Genomic DNA, 23,991 nt, shown 5'->3' with positions numbered 1-23,991 from the left:
TTTAGGAATGTTCACGAAGGTCCTTTTCGCTGTAAGACGCATAGTTTAGGAGATATGACCAAAAGAAGTTTCTCATATAAACATTTTAAATTTTTCGATATTTAGGTGGAATTTTGGATTTGGATCACGAACTAAGGTCCTTTTCGCCCTAGGTCCTAGATATGAGCAAAAGAAGTTTTTATATAAAAATTTTTGGTAGTTTTCGGGATTTGGGGGTATTTTGGATTTTCTAAGTGTAATTACGAATTAATGCTCTAGGACGCATAGTTTAGGAGATATGAGCAAACAAAAATTTTCATATAAAAATTTCGAGTTTTTAGGATTTGGGGTTACGAATTTAGCTCCCTTTCACTCTAGGACGCATAGATTAAGAAATACTAGCAACAGAATTTTTTCCTATAAAATTTTAGAATTTTACTGGATTAGCGTGGAATTTTGGATTTTCTTGGGATGATCACGTATTAAGATCATTTTCGCTCTAGGACGCATAGTGTAGGAGATATTTGAATATAAAAGTTAATAGCAGTCGTCTATATGGGTGTCTCAAGATGAACCAAATCCAATAAACGTTGTTCGCGCACGAAGCATTTCCAAGCAAATGATCGCCTATTTTTTTAGAAATCCTGGACATGTCACAATCATAGCTCTAGAACAACGGAGAACACTCAATTCTGAGTGGTTCACAACCTCCTGTTTGTCCTTCAAGAAATCAGGAAAACCAACCGCCGAAGACCAATCACTCTTCACCACCACAAAGCGGCTCAAACAACTGGATTTTTTGAACACTCAAAACTTCGATTTGACGGGTTACCACCGTATATTCCTGACTTGGCACCGATTGACTCCTTTTTATTCTCGTACGTAAAAAATACATTGAGAGGTACACGTTTTTGGACACCTGAAGAAGCGGTTGATGCTTTCAGATTACATGTTTTGGAAATACCTCAATCAGACTGGCAAAAGTGTTTCGAAAAGTGGTGCAAAGCAAGCAAAAGTGTATAGGTCTCAATAGGGAATATTTTTAAAAACACTGAAGCTATTTTCGATGATTAATATTTTTTTTGTTCTCTGAACCGCAAAATATAAAAGGCAACCCTCGTAATGTGGTTTATATAGGTATTTACGAGTAATCATGCCTTTTCTACCTAACATATACCTTCCCAGCAAAAAAAAGTTGGAAGTTATTCCACAAACATTTCTTTTTAAGAGCATTCCGGAATCCTTCATCATTTTTTTCCACTTCCAATGAAGTTCATTTGAACCATTCTTAGAAAATACGCTATTTGGCTGTTTAAAGTGAAAATTAAAAGTTAGGACTATTAAATATCGTAACAAAAGAATAGAAAATCACCAAAAAAGTAAAAAAACAATGAAAATATAATTAAAAATTTCACCCCCGAGGGAATTTGAGCCTGTGCCTATTGGAAGTTCTTTTGAGAAGGTTTTGAAAATTACTAGAATTTTAAATTTTTTATTGAGTAACAACATATATGATAAATAATTACCGCCGGTGTGATTTGAAACTGTGTTCTTTATAGTTTCACTTATACTAATAAAGAACATCTCGAGACTTATTTAGAATGTTATGCCTTTGGGTTATATTACGATCATACCACAAGCATTTGAATTGACAATTCGATGCTTCGTGTTCAATGGTGTTTGTGACTGAGTGTGCTAAGGCGTTCTGTTATGGTGCCAACAAACCCATGTTCAACCCCCAGTCGGAGAGAAAATTGTTTTCAAATTGTAAAAATTAGATAACTAAGAATATAAAAGTGTAATAAAAATAAGTAAGGAAAGTCTAAAGTTGGCGGGCCGACTATATTATACCCTGCACCACTTTGTAGATCTAAATTTTCGATACCATATCACATCCGTCAAATGCGTTGGGGGCTATATATAAAGGTTTGTCCCAAATACATACATTTAGGGCGTTTTCGTTTCGCAAAAAATATGTTGCCCTGGTGTTACACTACTTTTTCCCTCATTGTATTTTCGCTCAAATAATAGTGTCATTCCAAAGTTATTGTTAATTCATAATATTGTGGGGGATACAGGATCCAAAATCTATGACAGTGTCCTTTATATTTGGCAATCAATTTCGAGAATGTTGCACCTTTTTTCCCAACCGAAATCGCCATTTAATATCACTCGATCTGGACAGAATTTGATAGACTTCTACAAAATCTATAGACTTTAAGTCGGCTAATGCACTAGGGTGGAACACAATATTAGTAAAAAACAAGTAAGGAAAGTCTAAAGTCGGGCGGGGCCGACTATATTATACCCTGCACCACTTTGTAGATCTAATTTTTCGAAACTATACCACATCTGTCAATTGTGTTGGGTGCTATATATAAAAGGTTTGTCCCAAATACATACATTATATATACTACACGCAAAAAAATAATTCTTTCCTCCCAAACGAAATTTTAGACAAACAAAGTTCGTTTCTCATTTGCTTTTCGCTGTAAGGAAGTGTATGTGGAAGAAAAGTATATACTTTTTGTGATAAACGTTTATTCTTTTCCAGGATGTAAAAACAATTTCATAAAGTCAAACTCAAAAAAAAAGAAAAACATTGTTTTCTTGCTAATTGAATTTTCCCTCGCATCTTTCTCACATCCACGAGGTTCTTTAGTTCTTAACACCTTTTCCTGTAATACCAACAATGTAGAAGAAATTATACGATTTTATAAATTTTTAAAATTTTTTTACCTTTCGCCTGGACGGAGAATCGAACCACGGACCACGCACTTTGTAAGCCAACACACTAACCACTGAGCTATGTACCTGTTATGGTCATCAATAGATAAATATCCATATAAGTTATATTTATATAGCATAGCTTGCGGCGCCCACGAACCGAATAAACAAAGTTTATTTAACAGAAACAAACATTTAGTTTGGCACCGTGGAGCAGTGGTAGCTACGTCCGACTCTCATGCCAAGGGTCGTGGGTTCGATCCCTGCTTCGGCCAAAGTTTTTTTTTTTTGCTATTGTTTTTTTTACATATATTCCAGATATATTCGGAAGATTCCGAAAAAATGTTCAACATTACATTGTAGTATATTAAATTTTGAACTGTAAAATGTGTCTTATTAAAGACCTAACGTCAGAAAAGAACAGTGTTTGATATAAACGAAATGGACTGTGTTGTTGTTTCAAAAATAACTTTTTTTATTGAAAAAATAAAAATTTTGTAACAAACGAATTTTTTTGGTGATAAAAGTTTAAAATTTTCGAAGCAATTCAAAAAACTCTAACAAAAGAAAAACGTTTTTGGTACACGTTTTCCAAACGTTTTTTTTTTTCTTTGCGTGTACTAATTGTACTCCTAGTGCAAAATTTCTACCAAATTGGGCCAAAACTCTGGCTTCTGGGGCCATATAAGTCCATATCGGGCGAAAAATATATATGGAAGCTATATTTAAATCTGAACCGATTTCAACCAAATTTGGCACGCATAGCTACAATGCTAATTCTACTCCCTGTGCAAAATTTCGACTAAATCGGAGCAAAAAATTGGCCTCTGTGGTCATATGAGTGTAAATCGTGAGAAAGCTATATATGGGAGCTATATCTAAATCTGAACCGATTTCAACCAAATTTGGCACGCATAGCTACAATGCTAATTCTACTCCCTGTGCAAAATTTCAACTAAATCGAAGCAAAAAATTGGCCTCTGTGGTCATATGAGTGTAAATCGGGCGAAAGCTATATATGGGAGATATATCCAAATCCGAACCGATTTCAACCAAATTTGGCACACATAGTTACAATGCTAATTCTACTCCCTGTGCAAATTTTCAACTAAATCGGTGCAAAAAATTGGCCTCTGTGGGCAAATGCTTCTAAATCGGGCGAAAGCTATATATGGGAGCTATATCTAAATCTGAACCGATTTGGCTGATATTTTGCAAGTTTTTTGAGACTCATAAAATATTCGGATGTACGGAATTTGAGTAAGATCGGTTGATATACACGCCAATTATGACCAGATCCGTGAAAAATATATATGGCAGCTATATCTAAATCTGAACCGATTTTTTCCCAAAATCAATAGGGATCGTCTTTGAGCCGAAACAGGACCCTATACCAAATTTTAGGACAATCGGACTAAAACTGCGAGCTGTACTTTGCACACAAAAATACACCAACAGACAGACAGACGGACAGACAGACAGACGGACATCGCTAAATCGACTCAGAATTTAATTCTAAGCCGATCCGTAAATGTAATACTAAAAGGTTGGTCTATGATTACTCCTTCTTGGCGTTACATACAAATGCACAAACTTATTATACCCTGTACCACAGTAGTGGTGAAGGGTATAAATATTGATAAAAAAGTGAAATTGACGAAAAAAAATTTTAGTTTCTTTTTTTTAATTTCTTCGTGCAAAGGGTCCGAAAACGAGATACTTCCGTGCTATCACAAGCCAATGTAAAATTCATTGGAGATGATCCAAATTTGCAGTTCTTTCAGATCACAAGTTGGGGATCCAAACTACTTTTTTGAAAGCTCTTTTTTTTGCTGAGTTGTCATCGACAACTGTTATGCCAATCCACGTAATTCGATTGTGGATGATAATGTACCTTTGAACGGTACATTGAATTATGTCTAAATTATTAAAGGCATGTATTCCTTTTTCGTATGAAATACACAACCGATAACATTAGTTTACACTCAAAATGTACACTTGATGAAAATCGACTTTTTTATGTATTTTGAGCTGCTGAATTCGAAAAAAAAATGTTTAAAAATTTTATATGGAACATTTTTTGAAATATCCCGTTATTTTTAAATTTTCGCTCTTTTTTCACTAAACACAATATATCTCGAGTTAGAAATGTCCGTTGACGAATAATAGTGTGTAATTGGATCTGTGATAAGTTAAATGGTTCAAAAAATATCAATGCGAAAAGTCAAAATTTTCAAAAAAAATTTACAATGGACCTTTTCCGCCAGAAAAGTATAAACCATTAAAAAAATTCTCTTCATGGTCGAGAGAAATTTTTGTATGGGTGATTGGCTCATATTTGCATGACTTGCCATCGGATTTGTTCACTCAATTGCTTATAACTTTGTAATTTTTCGGTCGTTTTTCTTCTAAATGGTCTTATTACTTACGTTAGAGTATCGTCTATATGACCATGAACAGAAAAATGGTTAAGTGGTTTATACTTTTCTGGCGGAAAAGGTCCATTGTAAAATACGATTTTTTTTTTGAAAATTTTGACTTTAAATTTTTTTTTTTTTCGAAATCAGCAGCTCACAATACATAAGAAAAGTTGATTTTCATCAGGTGTACATGATTTTTTTTTGTAAACTAGTGTAATTTATCACCAGAAAATTTCGTATTATTTAAATATCAAAATAATACCTTTTATTGGCAAACCCCTTTGTAAACAATCATATAACCAATGTCACTAAATTTTAATATATCTATTCTCTTTTTCTATTTCACAGGAGTTGATTACATGCATCCGGACTTGAAATTTAATTATGTGAGTAAACCTTCATATTTATTAAATAAGTTAAATATACATATATAAACACTGACGAATTTATTAGTATACTCGGTAGATAAAAACGTTTGATAATAAAACGAATTCTTTTAGGATGCATTTTTATTATGTTTGTTTTATACAAACATCGATAGAGAATTGATTAAGAGTACCAATATAAAAAAAAAACAATCAAATTCACCAACACTTATTTTGATTAATACTCAACAATAAACGAGGAAATTTGTTTTGTTCAATTCTTGTGTGGGAAAAAAGTGATTTAGATATGCACACAGAGAAAAATATCTTTACGCTTCAATCATGAAATAAATTTATCCAAGAAATTATCAATTAATATTGATCAATTGTTTAATCAAAATAAAAACACAAAGTCAATTAAGAAAATGATTGAAAATAGTTACGTCTTTAATTAAAAAAACAAGTTCGTAAAGTCTATAATCGGGCGTGGTCGATTATTTTTGATACCATATATTTTGATACCATTTTTGATACCATCTCAACTCCTTCCAGTTTGTTGGGAGCTATATAAAGGATTATATTCCTGAGAGAAATATAAGGCTAAAGCCATTTAATTGCACAAAAGTGCATTTATGATTTATCCGACGATACACATGTATTAGAGGTATAGGACAATTTGAGGAATTTTTATTTTTCCTTAGCAGTGGTGAGTTCACAAGGATATTGGCTAAATTTCACCACAATATGTGATCAATTGTCAAGATTGTGACAATATTTGATCACGTCGAGCGACATTTACACAGCCGGAACCTTATCTAAATCTTCTGTGTAAAGTATGGAGACATCTTCACTCACGCTCATAAAAAATTGCTTCTGTAACATATACTCCCAAACATATTTTGCTTCAAGCATATACATTTTTGGCTATTGCCCAAACATTTATATGTTTGATCTCTTCCAATATATAATATGTTTGAAAGCATATTAGTCTAAACAATATATGTTTGGTTAGTCTAAGTTCCAAACATTTTGTATTTTTGCATCCAAATTCAATAATGTTGTCTTCCAAAAAACAATATGTTATTACGTGAACATATAATATGTTTGGAAGCATTTTGCACCCAAAAATATTATATGCTTAAAAAAAATTCTCCCAAACAATATTGTGCTCAAAATATTATTTATTTATATATTTACAATCATAACGAATTATTAAAATAAACAGGTAATATAGGTGCTAACAACATAGGTTTACGACCTGAATGCTCAAAATTTTGTTTCTGCCCAATTGTATATTCCCCCACATCTTTCTCACTTCCACGAGATTTTTTAGTTCTTAGCACCTTTTTCTGTAATACAAACATTGTAGAAGAAATTATTCAATTGTATGATTTTTTTTTATTTTAATTTTACATTTTGCCGGACGGGGATTCGAACAGCGGACCACACAGTTTGTAAGGATCAAAGAAGTAGCTGATCAATTGCCCAAGGAAAAATAAAATGTTAATTTTGTAATAACAAGCAACAACCACCAACTTAATTCAATATCGCTCCCTGTTAAATAGCGCTCCAAGCTACTAAACACATATATGTTTATAGGCTATTTCTAAATTAATATATGTTTGCATCCAAGCATATTATATTTACAAACATTTTATGTCCCAAACATAATATGTTCTAACATATTAACATATATGTCCCAAACATGTTATGCTAGTTTATGAACATTATATGCTTGCACTCAAAAATATTGTGTTTAAAAATTTGTGTTCCAAACATATAATGTTTATAGCCAAACATATGAAAAACAGTCTTTTTCATCCGTGCTGATGTTGTACCATTTTTCCCTCAAACGGAAGAATATAGGGCGTTTTATCTAAATCTGATCCGATTTGGATAAAATTCGGCACAGATAGATAAAATGTTAAATCTTGAAATGGGTATAAAATGAAAAATTTTTTCTCAGGGAAAAATTTCAAGTAAATCGAAATGAAATTTTGGTCTCCGGTTGTTATATGAATCTACAATTTTGGTCTCCGGTTGTTATATGAATCTAAATCGGGCGAAATATATATATGGGAGCTATATCTAAATCTGAACCGATTTTAACCAAATGTAGCATGAATAGCTGTAATTTTTATTCTACTCCCTCTGCATAGCCTCACATAAATCAGAGTAAAACTTTGGCCTCTATGGTAATACGAGTCTAAAACGTTCTATAACATATCTAAATCTAAAACGATTTCAACCAAATTTTAGCAAGGATTGGTAAAATTTCAATTTGACTCTCTGTGTGAAATTTTACGTGAATCGGTGTTAAAATTTTACCTCTAAGGTCATATGAGTCTAAATCGGGCGAAAGATGTATGTAAGAGCTCAGATGTATGTGGCCTCAGTGGTCATATGAGTCTAAATCGGACGAAAGATATGTATGGGAGCTATATCTAAATCTGAACCGATTTCAACCAAATTTAACATGCATTGGTAGAATGTACATTATATTCCTTGTGCAAAATTTCACGTTAAACGGTGTTAAACTTTGGCCTCTGAAGTCATGTGAGTCTAAATCGGGCTATATATATATTGGAACTATATCTAAATCTGAACCGATTTGGATGATATTTTGCAAGTTTTTCGAAACTCATAACCTATTCGGATATATGGAATTGGAGAAAATCGGTTGATAAAATCGCTAATTATGACCAGATCGGTAATAAATATATATGGCAGCTATATCTAAATCTGAACCGATTTTTTCCAAAATAAATAGGGATTGTCTTTGTTGCGAAAAAGGACCCTATGTCAAACAGACAGACAGACAGACAAACGGACATAGCTAAATCGACTCAGAATTCAATTCTAAGACGATCGGTATACTAAACGTCGGTCGGTCTCTGACTTTTACTTCTTGACGTTACAAACAAATGCACCAACTTATTATACCCTGTACCACAATAGTGGTGAAGGGTATAATTAATTTATACAATCACATTTTTGATCAAACTGAACACAAAGACAGTTAATAAAATGAGTGAAAATTTTCGCTGTTTTTATTAAAGAATTATTTGTTCCACTTAACAATTTAATTAAAAAATTTAATCGATGTCGATTGCAAAACTAAATTAATTTTTTATCTGTGCAGTGTTGGCAGTATATGAAATTTTCATAAACTGGGCATATTTTTCGTGTACACAAAAACAATTTTTGATTCAATCACGAAATTAATTGATCCAATTAATTTTTTAATTAAAATGTCTTCAATCACTAAAATGATAGTATCAATGATAGTAACAACAGTTTTAATTGGGTATAAAAAATATTTGTTTAAAAAAATTAATTGATTTAATTTAAAAATTTCAATTAATTTTTTAATCGATTCAATTAAAAATTTAATTGATGTTGATTGCAAAACTCAATTAATTTTTTGAATTAAAAACGTAACGTTTTCCAATTACTTTCTTATCTGACTTTGTGTTTTAAGTTTGATTAAAAAATTGATTGTTTCAAATAAATTTTTATGTAAAAATTAAAAAAAAAATCCATCACTTTTTTTAGGTGACTCAGTCTTTCGAGTTTGATTAAAAATTTAATTGTATCAATTAATTTTTTAATTAAAAATTTTAAAATTTCCAATCATTGATTTAATTAACTAAATGCTTCTACCTTGATTAAAAAGTAAATTGTATCAATTAATTCATTGATTATTGAAATTTTTCAACTTCAATCTACTTATTAATTGGAAATATTTTGGTGATATTGTTTTCTGTGTGGATGGGGACGAAAATGGACGCAGGATTTTACTTTGGGGGTCTCTGGCCCTAATTTATATTTTACTGAGCTTGGATAAGACATTTTGCTATATTGCCTACCAGAAATATTGATTTTGGACCTCATAAAATATATACCGATCGACTCAGAATCACCCACGAACTACAATGACAAACTTGAACTCAGAAAGTCATAAAACGAATTTTGTCCAAATAATCAAGGTTGAAGACCATTTCAGCGGAAAAACAAAAATCAAACACCGAACAGTGGTATCCCTTATGAATGTTTGACTATACCAAACTGCTATATATATTCCGGTTAATGTTACACTGCACTACCTTTGTTCAATATGCTTAACAAACTTCTCATAAAAATACTTTACTATGTTTTCTTCGCAAGTCTCTCGATACTACTTAAACATCCACTAAAGATTGTAACAAATGAACATGAAATAACGCAAAAACGAATTATCCTTTGACTAACTTAGACTTAGGATGGATGCTAACACTTCCCCTGGCTAAAATAAATCATAAAAAATACGATGCCATTAAATCAGATTAAATATGAATAATGATTCAAACTCTCGTTTAGAGCTTAAGAGATTTGCGCGTGTTGGAAAATAAAAGGGGCAATGAAGAAGACACAATCATCTACGATGTTCCTTTTCTCCTTCAAATATAACTCACGGACATCCTTAAAAAGCCATTATGAATAAGAGGATATGCTTAAGTCAAAATCATCTTAGACGTAAGAGGATTCTTTCGGGGAAATTACATGCGAACACTTTTGGACGCCAGATAATGGAGACAAAGACAAATAAATGTTTAATATTTCTATTACTAGTGCTTATTAATTTAAGCTCGTAGAGTTGATGAAAACAAGTTAAAGCAAGTATATACGGCCGTAAGTTCGGCCAGGCCGAAGCTCCACCATGGATTGCGTAGAAACTTCTTCTAAACACTGCCATCCACAATCGAATTACTTGGATTGCGGTAACGCTTGCCGATGGCAAAGTATCTTAAAACCTCCTAACACCGTCTTCTTAATTATAAGTAAGTGCATACGTGGTATATATTATAACATACTAAAAAAGACGGATTAAATACGCATACAATTCAGTTTGACAAAAATTTTTTTAGACATAAAACTTTAACAAAATTTTCTATAGGAATAAAATTTTAACAAAAATTTTCTATAGAAATAAAATTTTGACAAAATTTTCTATAGAAATAAAATTTTGACAAAATTTTCTATAGAAATAAAATTTTGACAAAATTTTCTATAGAAATTAAGTTTTGATAAAATTTTCTATAGAAATGAAATTTTAACAAAATTTTCTATAAAAATAAAATTTTAAAAAAATTTTGACAAAATTTTCCATAGAAATAAAATTTTGTGTGTTTGGGGATCGGCTATAAATAACTATAGACCGATATGGACCAATTTTGGAATGGTTTCTAGCGGCCATATACTAACACCACGTTCCAAATTTGATCCGGATCGGATGAATTTTGCTCCTCCAAGCGGCTCCGGATGTCAAATCTGGGGATCGGTTTATATGGGGGCTATATATAATTATGAACCGATGTGGACCAATTTTAGCATGGTTATTAGAGATCATATACCAACACCATGTACTGATCAGCCGGATCGGATTAAATTTGCTTCTCTTTGAGGCTCCGCAAGCCAAATCTGGGGATCGATTTATATGGGGGCTATATATAATTATGGATCGATATGGACCAATTCTGGCACGGTTGTTAGAGACCATATACTAACACCATGTTCCAAATTTCATCCGGATCGGATGAAATTTGCTTCTCTTAGGGGCTCCGCAAGCCAAATCTGGGGATCGGTTTATATGGGGGCTATATATAATTATGGACCGATGTGGACCAATTTTTGCATGGTTGTTAGATACCATATACCAACACCATGTACCAAATTTCAGCCGGATCGGATGAAATATACTTCTCTTAGAGGCTCCGAATTTCATTCAACCGTCGAACTGAACGGACGTGTTTTCTAATAGCGGAGTATTTCACCGTAATAAGTACTTATTACGAATTTCACGTGTGGTGGAAATAATAAACCACCATGCAGCGAAATTCACAGTCATCCACTGGGTTGCTAACTTCAGGGCCCAGTGGACGGGTAACGACTGAAGTTATACATTTGGGCAACGACCAAGAGTCAGGCCCAATTAGTTGACGGCGGTGAAACTTTGGCAAGTCGAATCTTTTCTAAGGTGACGACATCAAAAGCATGCAATCCCTCTCGCAAGAGATTCAAGGAACGAAGAAATGCTTTGTTTATCCTAAAGAAGTTAGGATCAGTCGACCCAAGCACGTTGTCGGCTAAGCAAAGCGATTCCTTAAAATTGGCTCAAGGAATTCTTGAAGCTGGAAAAAGGGAACGATCACCGGATGAGCTGCCATCCTCTAAACGGGATCAAAGATCGTTTGCCTAAGTGGCAAAAGACAGCCTTGTGATGGCTACCATTAATAAAGGAGCATTGGATGGTATGATTCCAGGCAAAAATGGGGGGAAATTGAGAACGCCATGTCTGGTGTCTACTCAGAGGTGCGAAAAAAGTTTCCCGGACCAAGTCCTCGACAACAAGATGCTGGATGGTATCAAGGACGATATAAGTTAATAGCTTTTGCGGACCAGAGGTCTATAGATTGCTTTAAAGCTGCATTGATGCTAATTGGTGAAGTTTGGGAAGGAGCCGCTTTGGAGTTAGTCGATAAAAAAGACATACCGGCTAAACCTAGAGCACATGCCGGTAGGCAAACCCTCCTGATCTTGAGTCAATACTAGAGAGACTAAAAGAATATAACCCAGATCTTCCAACCGCCGATTGGAAGGTTGGTCGTTTGGATGAGGTGGATGGACCAAGAAAACATGCGGTGTTTATATTAAACATAGAGTCGCTGCCACATCTAGCCCAGACCCAAGGACGTGTAAGTTATGGCTTTCATGATATCCATATGAAGGTATAACAAGTATATACGGCCGTAAGTTCGGCCAGGCCGAAGCTTATGTACCCTCCATCATGGATTGCGTAGAAACTTCTTCTAAACACTGCCATCCACAATCGAATTACTTAAGTTGCGGTAACGCTTGCCGATGGCAAGGTATCTTAAAACCTCCTAACACCATCTTCTAAAATGTATGTAAGTCCATACGTGGTATATATTAAATCAAAAAAGATCGATCCAATACGTATATAATTCAGTTTGACAAATTAGACATAACATTTTGACAAAATATTCTACAGAAATAAAATTTTAACAAAATTTTCTATAGAAATAACATTTTCACAAAATTTTCTATAGGAATAAACTTTTGGTAGATTATTTTTGGCTCGAGTGGCAACCATGATTATGAACCGAATAAAATTTGAATAAAATTTTCTATAGAAATACAATTTTGACAATGATGAAAATTTCATTATGAACCGAATAAAATTTTAACAAAATTTTTTCTAGAAATAAAATTTTGACAAAATTTTCTATAGAAATAAAATTTTGACAAAATTTTCTATAGAAATAAAATTTTGGTAGACTATTTTTGGCTCTAGTGGCAACCATGATTATGAACCGATATGGACCAATTTTTGTGTGATTGGACCAATTTTGGTATGGTTGTTAGCGACCATATACTAACACCACGTTCCTAATTTGAACCGGATCGGATGAATTTTGCTCCTCCAAGAGGCTCCGGAGGTCAAATCTGGAGAACGTTTTATATGGGGGCTATATATAATTATGGACCGATATGGACCAATTCTGGCACGCTTGTTAAAGATCATATACTAACACCATGTTCCAAATTACAACCGGATTGGATGAAATTTGATTCTCTTGGAGACTTCGCAAGCCAAATCTGGGGATCGGTTTATATGGGGGCTATATATAATTATGAACCGATGTCGACCAATTTTTGCATGGTTGTTAGAGACCATATACCAATATCATGTACCAAATTTCAGGCGGATCGGATGAAATTTGCTCCTCTTTGAGGCTCCGGAACCCAAATCTGGGGATCGGTTTATATGGGCGCTGTATATAATTATGGACCGATGTGGACCAATTTTTGCACAGACCATATACCAACATCATGTACCAAATTTCAGCCGGATCGGATGAAATTTTCTTCTCTTTTAGACTCCGCAAGCCAAATCTGGGGATCGGTTTATATGGGGGCTATATATAATTATGGACCGATGTGGACCAATTTTGGCATGGTTGTTAGAGACCATATACTAACACCATGTACCAAATTTCAGCCGGATCGGATGAAATTTGCTTCTCTTTTAGGCTCCGCAAGCCAAATCTGGGGATCGGTTTATATGGGGGCTATATATAATTATGAACCGATGTGGACCAATTTTTGCATGGTTGTTAGAGACCATATACTAACACCAAATTTCAGCCGGATCGGATGAAATATGCTTATGTTAGAGGCTCCACAAGCCAAATCTGAGGGTCCCTTTATATGGCGGCTATACGTAAAAGTGGACCGATATGGCCCATTTTCAATACCATCCGACCTACATCGATAACAACTACTTGTGCCAAGTTTCAAGTCGATAGCTTGTTTCGTTCGGAAGTTAGCGTGATTTCAACAGACGGACGGACGGGCATGCTTAGATCGACTCAGAATTTCACCACGACCCAGAATATATATACTTTATGGGGTCTTAGAACAATATTTCGATGTGTTACAAACGGAATGACAAAGTTAATATACCCCCATCCTATGATGGAGGGTATAAAAAAGCGATCAGCCAAAGGATTCCGAAACGGACAAGCCTCCGGTAGAGTTTCGACGTACGGCGTAAAAATTGGAAATAGATGTAATTGAACGTACGACGTAAATACGCCAATACGTTGTCGCCGTCAATTTATTTTGTTTATTTTTTAAGAAAATGTGATTCCTTTTGTTTTTTATTGTTTTATTATATATTTATTTCGTTGTTTCTATCATTAGAAACTATTATTATTTTAATTTTAACATCAATAAAATTATTAATTATTTAATAAAGAATTTTTTTATTGTAAACTCTTTTTTAGTTAAAATGTTCTCTTTTTTTAAAGCGAAAGTTCTCTTTTGAAAATTATCCATATGGAAACCCTATACTAAGCTGGTAGTTTGCAATAAGGGAGATGCACCAACCTTCGTCACCAGAAACAGGCAAGAAGTTTTGGACGTCACGGTGACCTCTCCGGAACTGAATGATAAGATATCTGAGTGGCAAGTTTTGAGGGAACATAGCTGAGGAACATCAGATCATCGCTACATCAGCTTCAGATTGGCTGTTCGTACTTCAAAGACCATATTTCCGCAAAATGTTAGGAAAGCTGATTGGAATAGGTATAGGGAATCGTTCAATTTGATGATACCGGAAATGCCAGAGACAAATATGAGCACTGTGCAAGATATCGAACACGCAGTGGAGTGGATTACTAAGGCCTTCAACATGTCACTGAAAGCTGCTTGCCCTAGAGGAAAGTCAAGGGGAAAAAATCGGACGCCATGGTGAACTACGGAGTTAAGTAATATGAGGAAATCCTGCAGGAAGCTCTTTAACAAAGCAAAGTCCACAAGAGCTCCGGAGGATTGGGGCACTTACAAGATTTGGAGGTACTTTTGGACACACACTTCCCTGGAAATCAGACGGTTGAACCATGTTCTGGTGGTGTAACAGAGGCTCAGCGGTCATTTTCTATCGAGGAAATTGTGTCGGAATCTAGAATAAAATGGGCTTTAAATAGCTTTGGACCATTCAAATCTCCCGGACCTGATGGAATTACTCCGGCGGAATTACAAGCAGTAGCTGAAAGAATTATCCCCTGGTTGACGGTGATATATAAACGATGTGTAAACTTAACATATATTCCTGGAAAGTGGAGAGAAACAAAAGTCGTCTTCGTACCTAAAGCGGGAAAAGCGTCTCACTCGAATGCGAAGGATTTCTGACCAATCAGCTTATCCTCATTCCTACTTAAGACCCTGGAGAGGATGATACACACAAAAAAAATTTTTTCTGATTCAATCACGAAATTAATTGATCCAATTAATTTTTAATTGAAATGTCTTCAATCACAGAAATGATAGTATCAATTAAAAAATTTATTGAAGGTCAATTAAAAAGTTAATTGATCCAATTAAAAAATTAATTGATACTATTATTTTTGTGATTGATTTTTGTTTCAATTAAAAAATTTGTTGAATCAATTAAATTTTTAATTGAATATTTTTTAAAACTCAATTAAAATTTTAATTGGAAAAATTTTCGTGAAATTTTTTTGTATGTGACATGTATCTTAGAACTAGCGTGGATTCAAGTTTGCTCTCGAAACGACAGCATGCATACTCGAAGGACAGGTCTACTGAGACCGCATTGCATGAACTAGTCAGCTTTATTGAAAGCTCACTATCTGTCAAAGAATACACAATCGTGGCGTTTCTAGACATCGAAGGGGCGTTCAATAATGTCCATCGGAGCTCGATATTAAATGGACTGACAACTCTGAATGTTGATCCAGGTATACTTAGGCTGTTAGACGAACTTCTAATAAAGAGACGTATTTCAGCCACACTAGGACAAGCAAACATACAAAGATATGTGAACAGAGGCACTCCCCAAGGAGGAGTTCTATCACCTCTTCTTTGGAATGTTGCTATAAACAACCTTCTGGTTTCCCTAGAAAAAGAAAGGATAAAAGTGGTGGCATACACAGATGATGTGGCGCTAGCAGTCAGGGGAAAAGTCCCATCCACAATCAGATATTATACAGAGAGCTCTCCGGATGAATGAGAAATGGGCGAAAGATAATGGTCTTAGTGTAAATCCAGCAAAGACAGAACTAGTAATGTACTGCAAAGATCGCAAAACTCCCACGGTTAGGCCCATTTCCTTAGGGGGTACTGAAATTACCTTTGGTGAGTGTGCAAAATATCTTGGCGTTATTTTGGACAGGAAGCTGAATTTTAGGCTTAGTATTGAAGAGAGGGTGAGAAAAGCCACGGTAGCTTTGTACTCGTGCAAAAAGCCAATAGGAAAAAGTGGGGACTAAAACCAAAAATTGTGCATTGGCTATACACGGCAGTAGTTAGACCTATAATGCTATATGGTGTTGTAGTCTGGTGGCCGGCACTTCAGAAACCGACTTGTTTAGATAAAGTTCAGCGTATGGCGAGCTTATGTATCTCAGGCGCATTTAGTAAGACAGGAACAGACTCTCTTAATGTCATGCTACATCTATTGCCTTTAGACATTTTGGCCAAACAGTCAGCTGCAACAACGGCTGTGCGGCTGCGCGAGCTATCGCTGTGGTCGGAAAAAATGTACGGTCACAGTTCGGTCCTCCACGTAATGCCAGATGTGCCTAACGTACTGGATTACACCCTTGCAAAACCACTTTTCGACAAAAAGTTTGAAACTCTAATTCCCAACAGTGAGGCGTGGTGTACACAGACCCCGGGGAATAAAATATATATAGATTTCTATACTGATGGCTCCAAATTGAATGGGCAAGTGGGGTTCGGAGTATATTCTAAAGATCTGGAAATTCGAATAGCGAAAAGATTGCCTAATCACTGTAGTGTTTTTCAAGCTGAAATATTGGCAATAAGAGAGGTGGTGAATTGGCTGAGAAGTAATGTTCCAACAAATTTTGGCATTAATATATACTCAGACAGTCAACCTGCAATAAAATCCTTGGACTCTGTGTTCCTTAACTCGAAATAACGGCCATAGACTGCCGCAAATCTCTCAACGATATGGCTGAGCAGTACAATATTCACCTAATATGGGTGCCTGGCCACAGGAACATACCAGGGAACTGCGAAGCAGATGAGTTAGCAAGGCTAGGAACTACCTTACATATTCCAGGGGAACTAGAATCTGTTGGTATGCCTCTGGCCACCTGCAAGCTCTTACTGCGTGAGAAGGCTGTTATGATGGCCAATATTCGATGGGGAATTGCAAGGGTTGTAACGACACCAAGCAAATATGGCCCCATTTAAACTTAAACCGCACACTAGATATGCTAGTGTTCTCAAGGCGTCAGATAGCACTACTGATATCTGCTATAACGGGTCGCTGCCTGATAGGCGAATTTGCAAAAACTATAGGTGCGAAGTATAATAACTATTGTATAAGCTGTTATGATGTGGAGGAAGAAGAATCAATTAAACACCTCTTGTGTGAGTGTCCTGCTTTTTGTGTAAGGCGTAAGCGAATTTTAGGAGCATATAGCTTTAGATTACTGACGGACCTGGAAAACGTTAACTTAAGCAGCTTGTTAATATTTTTGGAGCAATCTGGTTGGTTCAACAAAAGTAAATAACAGAGAAGGTTCAGTGGTTAAGACTAGAAGTGCCCATATGTAATAGGTATTTTTAGTTAAATGTGGTATCACAACGGACTGAATAATCTAAGTGAGCCTGAAATTTAATCGTGCTGCCACTTTAACCTAACCTAACCTAACCTAGAGGCTCCGCAAGCCAAATCTGAGGGTCCGTTTATATGGGGACTATACGTAAAAGTGGACCGATATGGCCCATTTGCAATACCATCCGACCTACATCAATAACAACTACTTGTACCAAGTTTCAAGTCGATAGCTTGTTTCGTTCGGAAGGTAGCGTGATTTCAACAGATGGACGGACTTGCTCAGATCGACTCAGAATTTCACCACGACCCAGAATATATATACTTTATGGTGTCTTACAGCAATATTTCGATGTGTTACAAACGGAATGACAAAGTTAATATACCCGCCATCCTATGGTGGAGGGTATAAAAATAAATAACAAGAATATTTTGTTAAAAATTTTATTTTTTTCAAAACTTGAACGATATCTCTAAAACTACTTGGAAAATTTAAAAACAATGTAAGCACGGCTTAAAGAGAATATTGTTTGGGAGTTTCGATTTTTTGTCATTTAATATGGTGAACCGTTTTCAAGTTATTCCAATATATGTAGCGGAAGTTCCTTAATTTTGAACATAACGGTATATCTCGAAAAGTCGAGAAATAACCATAAAAACAATATTCAGTTCTTAATCAGTTCCCTTGTGTTATAGTATAAATCACAGAATTAATTGGATATTAGAATTAGTCTTGATTAAAATAATATTATTGAAAAATTAATTGATTTCATCGGCACTTTCAATTAATTGCTGTATTGGTTCAATTAAAAAATTAATTCAATTCATACAAACAATAATTAATTTTTTTTAAAATTAATTTACATTTAGTTGAAATATTTTTTTTACTTTGTAAGAGTTTATACTTTCTGATTATAATTATAGTTGATTTTCTCTTTGGACTTTAATGATCCAAAGAATAGCATGCAATAATAGCTGGTGATAATTTCCGAACAAAATTTTCAATTATATTTTTAATTGGAAATATTTATTTATTTAATTAAAAGGTTAATTGGGTAGTTAATATTTTAATTGAAAACCTAAACAATTTCAATAATTTTATTTTTATTTTTTAAGTTGATTAAAAAGTTAATTTTATGAATAAATTTTTTAATTGATTCCGTTTTTAATTTCAACCTTTTTAATTGGAAGTTTTTATTTTGAAGAATATTTTTGAATGTATTTTAAAATTAATGACTAAGGAAGAACTTCCTTTCAAAATTTCCATTTAAGTTTTCGTGAATAGCTAATGCTAAAAGAAAATGAAATTCGTGCGAAAAAACAAAATTTAAGTGTAGCGTATGGTCGAATCGGCTTGACTCCTCCTCATATATTTCGTAAGCTTATTGAGTTGGCAAATATCTACTACTTGCAGATTTTAAGGCAACACACTTAGGGCTTATTTAGGAAACCTCTTCGATTGGCCCTCGTATTAACGAATATTCTTATTAAATTTTAATTAAATTTGTATTTACTTTTGTTTTGTTTTTCTTTTCTTTTTTTCATTTTACAGAATGCTGAAGCCAGTTATGATTTTAGCAGCAATGATCCCTTCCCGTATCCCCGTTACACTGATGATTGGTTTAACAGGTAAGAAACGATAAGACTACATCGCATCGCATATATATGTTAAATATAGAAAATTAATTGAAAAAATTAAAGGCAAGATGTACGAATTCTAGATTTTCGTTTGTTTAATTTGCTTTGTTTTCCTATGTCATCCTTGTACTACATAGTCATGGAACACGTTGTGCTGGAGAAGTCGCTGCTGCCAGAGATAATGGAATTTGTGGTGTTGGTGTGGCCTATGACAGTAAAATTGCGGGTGAGTGTTTCCTTGGAAGTTTGTATTTGGGTATTGTACCGTATTTGTGTGTGACAAATTTAGGCATATTATGCAAGTATTTTGGAAGAAAAATATTAAAGTGGAATAAACCAATAGATTCTACTTCTCAGCAAAAAAAAGTCTAAGTTGTTCTAAAGACACAACTTTAAAAGAACTTCCAAAAATGTCCTCCCAACGATGTTCTTCATTTTAACTACACTGGAAGTACTTTTAAACCAATTTTTTTATAACTCGCTTTTTTCATATTTTAGTGGTTAAAAAAATTGCAAGTTGTTCTAAAGACACAACTTTAAAAGGACTTCCAAAAATGTCCTCCCAAAGATGTTCTTCATTTTAACTACACTGGAAGTTCTTTTAAACCAATTTTTTTATAACTCGCTTTTTTCATATTTTTAGTGGGTAATTTTAACTTTCTTGTTTCAAATATGAAAAAAAAACAGAGTATGATTAATAAAATGGCACAAATTATTTAAATTTTGTCAAAAAAAATCGATATCCATTGTAGAAAAATTGCGAATTTTTGAAAATATTTGAAGTCAAACGTTTCAGACGAGCAGTGTACAACGTATTAAAAAATCATAAAAAATTATGAAAATTATTTATTTGGCAAATTTTCACAAACATTTTTAATTCACATACAAAACACTAAATTCGGATCAAACCTTAATAAGTGATTCAAATTCTGTGCAACGGCTGTTGAAATGGTGGATATATGTCGTATGACAAGCTCATATTAAATCCATCGCCTCTGCACCAATTTAGCATGACTTCCGGATCCAAAAAGATAATTTCATCGCCTCTGAGCCAATTTAGCACGACCTCCGGAGCCAAGAAGATAATTTTCATATAATTTGGCACCCCTTTTTCTGGGTTGTTATACAAATAACAACAAATTTCAGAATCGGCTTTAATTTTTCGAATATGTTAAGGTGAACGACACTTTCGTATTTTTTTGGGTCAACCTTATTATCCACAATGCCCCTGGCGCATAAGTCCAGCGGATTTAGATTCGGAGATTTAGATAATCATTTTGCGGTAGAAATAAAACGAGGAACGGGCCACAAAGCTATCACACGCGGAGATGAACGACACCTTGGTATTTTTTAGTGCCAACGTTACTGCCCAAAATGATCCTGACGCAAAATTCCAGCAGATTGAGATTCAGAGATTTTGGTGATCATTGTGCAGTAGAAATGAAGCCAGAAACCTTCTTTTTATGCCATTCTTGCTTAACGCGTGCTGAGTGCTATGGTACTATGCCCTATTGGAATATTCGTGGTCTGCAGCCGAAATATTTATCTTCCATAGATCTTCAATGTCTCTACAGTTTCCCGATAATGTTTGAAATGGTTTCTCGGTAATTGGCCACTTTCGTGCAAGCGACCCATTTCCTTGGCTCTCTCCTGTCGAAATTTTTTGTGAATGGTTGGGTTCTTCAACTGCTTAGAACTTCAAGGGCTTTAGTCCAAGCTCATTTTTCAATATGTGTTGCATCCTTTTTCCTGATATATTCAGCTTACGATCAAGTTTTCTACTACTCTGGCGTGCATTTCGACAAAATCTGGCCTTCACTTTTCGGATCATTACTGGTGTTGTTACTGTTTTGCCGTCCACTTTTTATAACTTTATTCGAATGCAATATATCAAAATGTTTTTGTAAGATTGTAAAAGATAAAATTAATTGTCACTGAAATAAATCTGCCAGCTGCCAGGCAAGCGGCTTAGATATGATAGCAACCTAAAAATTGGTTGTAGAACATATCAACCTCCTTGTAATTTTTTTTTGAAACCAAAGTTGTCGAATGAAAATGGACTTTCCTATTGGCGACTGCTACATGTACATCGCGCTCTGGGCGAAATAAATCAAAGGAACTTAAAAAATCTCAAATAGTAAGGAACATTGCTATGATAAGAGAGAAGTGTTCTCAGAGATTTATAAGGATACTTGCCAGGATAGTCTCAGCCTTCCAGGATATTAAAAAAACTAATTAATTTCACCAATGTTATAAATCTTCAAGGATTTTATTTTAACAACAAAATTTTTATATGAACTATGCTGAATATAAATTATAACCATGTACGCAACAGTGTTGCCAATATTTTTCTTGCTCTTGTCCCCAAAAATCCCTAATATAAATTAAAATTCCTCAAAAAATTTCTCCAATACAGTTTTCACAAGTTTTTATGAAAAAATTAACGAAATAGGTTCTGCTACAAAAAACTCCGTAATAATTTAAATATTTAAAAGAAATATATTTTTTTATTACCAACTTGCGAGCTGCAGTATGTTAAGATCAAGGTTTCCAAATACAACACCAGTAGACCAGTGATTGTTTTCCAAATGGTCGGGAGATGAAAATGGTAATAAAGTTGAGTGGTGCATCAATATGAAGGTGAGCCATCTCCACCTCTTCTATATTTGTAGAATATATTGTCCAAATCAGCCATGGACACTGATGGTGGGCAACATTTGGGTCCGAGTCCTCACGAAGTAATTTCACAATTGTAGAAAAATGTATTAGACAAGTTGAGTAAAATTATAAATTAGCGCTTGAGCCCCCAAAATAAAATCCTACACCCTTTTGTATGCCGTGGGATAAAGAGGAACTAAGTTTTCTTTTTTATATATGCACTGAAAAAAATATTGTCGTGAGGTCAAAGATTTCATGTCTGTAAAATACGAATGTAAATTCCGCTTAGACGCATTTCTCTAATATAAAGTTTTTTTCCTTGTCCAAAAATCGATAAACTTTTCAATGAAGTCGTATTGTCCTTATAATTAAGTGACTAGACTTAAAAATGGGTATCATAACATGAAAGGAAAAAATTTTGGGCTAAGGTCAACTTGACTTTAATAATTCAGAAAAATTCTCTAAAATTAATGAAATTGTCTTTAAATTTGTTGTGTTTTTGCATCTTGACTACAAGCAAAAAATCGTTCAAATATAGGAACGTTTTTCAACACTTTATTTTAAAGACGTTTTTTATATGAAACGTAGCACATTTTCAGTATAATTTACAGTAGTAAGTCGAGTCTGAATTTGGAAAATAAAGTTTTCGTTAACTCGTTTTTAAAGGGCTTTGATAGCATATGAAGAAAACAAGTATATATGGCCGTAAGTTCGGCCAGGCCGAATCTTATGTACCCTCCACCATGGATAGCGTAGATACTTCTACGAAAGACTGTCATCCACAATCGAATTACTTGGGTTGTGGTATCTTAAATCGTTTTCTAAATTGTGAGTTAGTCCATACGTGGTATATATTAGACAAAAAAGGTATATGTAGGTAAGTCTACAAATAATTACGAATCGATATGGACTCTTGCACGGTACGTAGGGAGCCAGAATTGAAATATGAGGGTCGCTTATATGGGGGCTATATACAATTATGAACTTGATATGGGCCAATTCTGGTGTGATTGGGGATCGATTTATCTGAGGGCTATATATAACTATAGACCGATATGGACCTAGTTAGGCATGGTTGTTAAAGGCCAATGTACCAAATTTCAACTGACTCAGTTGAAATTTGCTCCTCCAAGAGGCTCCAAAACCAAATCTCGGGATCGGGACTGATATGGACCACTTTCGGCATGGTTGTTAAATATCATATATCAAAAGGCATCAAAAAGCATCGGAGGTCAAATCTGCGGTCGGTTTATATGGGGGTTATGTATAATTATGGACTGATATATGCTGCATGGTTGTTGGATACCACATATTAACATCACGTACCAAATTTCAACCGAATCGGATGAATTTTGCTCTTCCAAGGGGCTCCGGAGGTCGAATCTGGGGATCGGTTTATATGGGGGCAATATATATAATTATGGACCGATTTCGACCAATTTTTGCATGGGTGTTTGAGGCCATATATTAACGCCACGTACCAAATATCAACTAAATCAGATGAATTTTGGTCTTCCAAGAGGCTCCGGAGGTCAAATCTGGGGATCGGTTTATATGGGGGCTATATATAATTATGGACCGATTTCGACCAATTTTTGCATGGGTGTTTGAGGCCATATATTAACGTTACGTACCAAATATCAACTGAATCAGATGAATTTTGGTCTTCCAAGAGGCTCCGGAGGTCAAATCTGGTGATCGGTTTATATGGGGGCTATACATAATTATGCACCGATGTGGACCAATTTCTGCGTGGTCATTAGAGACCATATACTAACACCATGTACCAAATTTCAGCCGGATCGGATGAAATTTGCTTCTCTTAGAGGCTCCGAAAGCCAAATCTGGGGATCGGTTTATATGGGGGCTATATATAATTATGGACCGATGTGGACCAATTTTTGCATGGTTATTAGAGACCATATACTAACACCATGTACAAAATTTCAGCCGGATCCGATGAAATTTGCTTCTCTTAGAGGGTCTGCAAGCCAAATTTGGGGATCCGTTTATATGGGGGCTATTCGTA

At 34.6% G+C, this 23,991-nt stretch overlaps 1 protein-coding gene across 1 annotated transcript in view; it reads left to right on the top strand.

The window, feature by feature from the left end:
* Positions 1 to 23,991, top strand: part of amon (prohormone processing protease amontillado) — a 296,714-nt gene that overhangs the window by 254,163 nt on the left and 18,560 nt on the right. The window contains exons 4-6 of the mRNA XM_075291666.1: positions 5,475 to 5,512; positions 19,219 to 19,295; positions 19,442 to 19,530. Of these exons, the coding sequence (XP_075147781.1) occupies positions 5,475 to 5,512; positions 19,219 to 19,295; positions 19,442 to 19,530 (204 nt within the window). The remainder of the gene's footprint in view (positions 1 to 5,474; positions 5,513 to 19,218; positions 19,296 to 19,441; positions 19,531 to 23,991) is intronic.

Source organism: Haematobia irritans, chromosome 1 (genome assembly GCF_050003625.1).
Source record: "Haematobia irritans isolate KBUSLIRL chromosome 1, ASM5000362v1, whole genome shotgun sequence".
Lineage (NCBI taxonomy): Eukaryota > Metazoa > Arthropoda > Insecta > Diptera > Muscidae > Haematobia > Haematobia irritans.
This window is presented reverse-complemented; position numbering and strand designations above follow the sequence as displayed.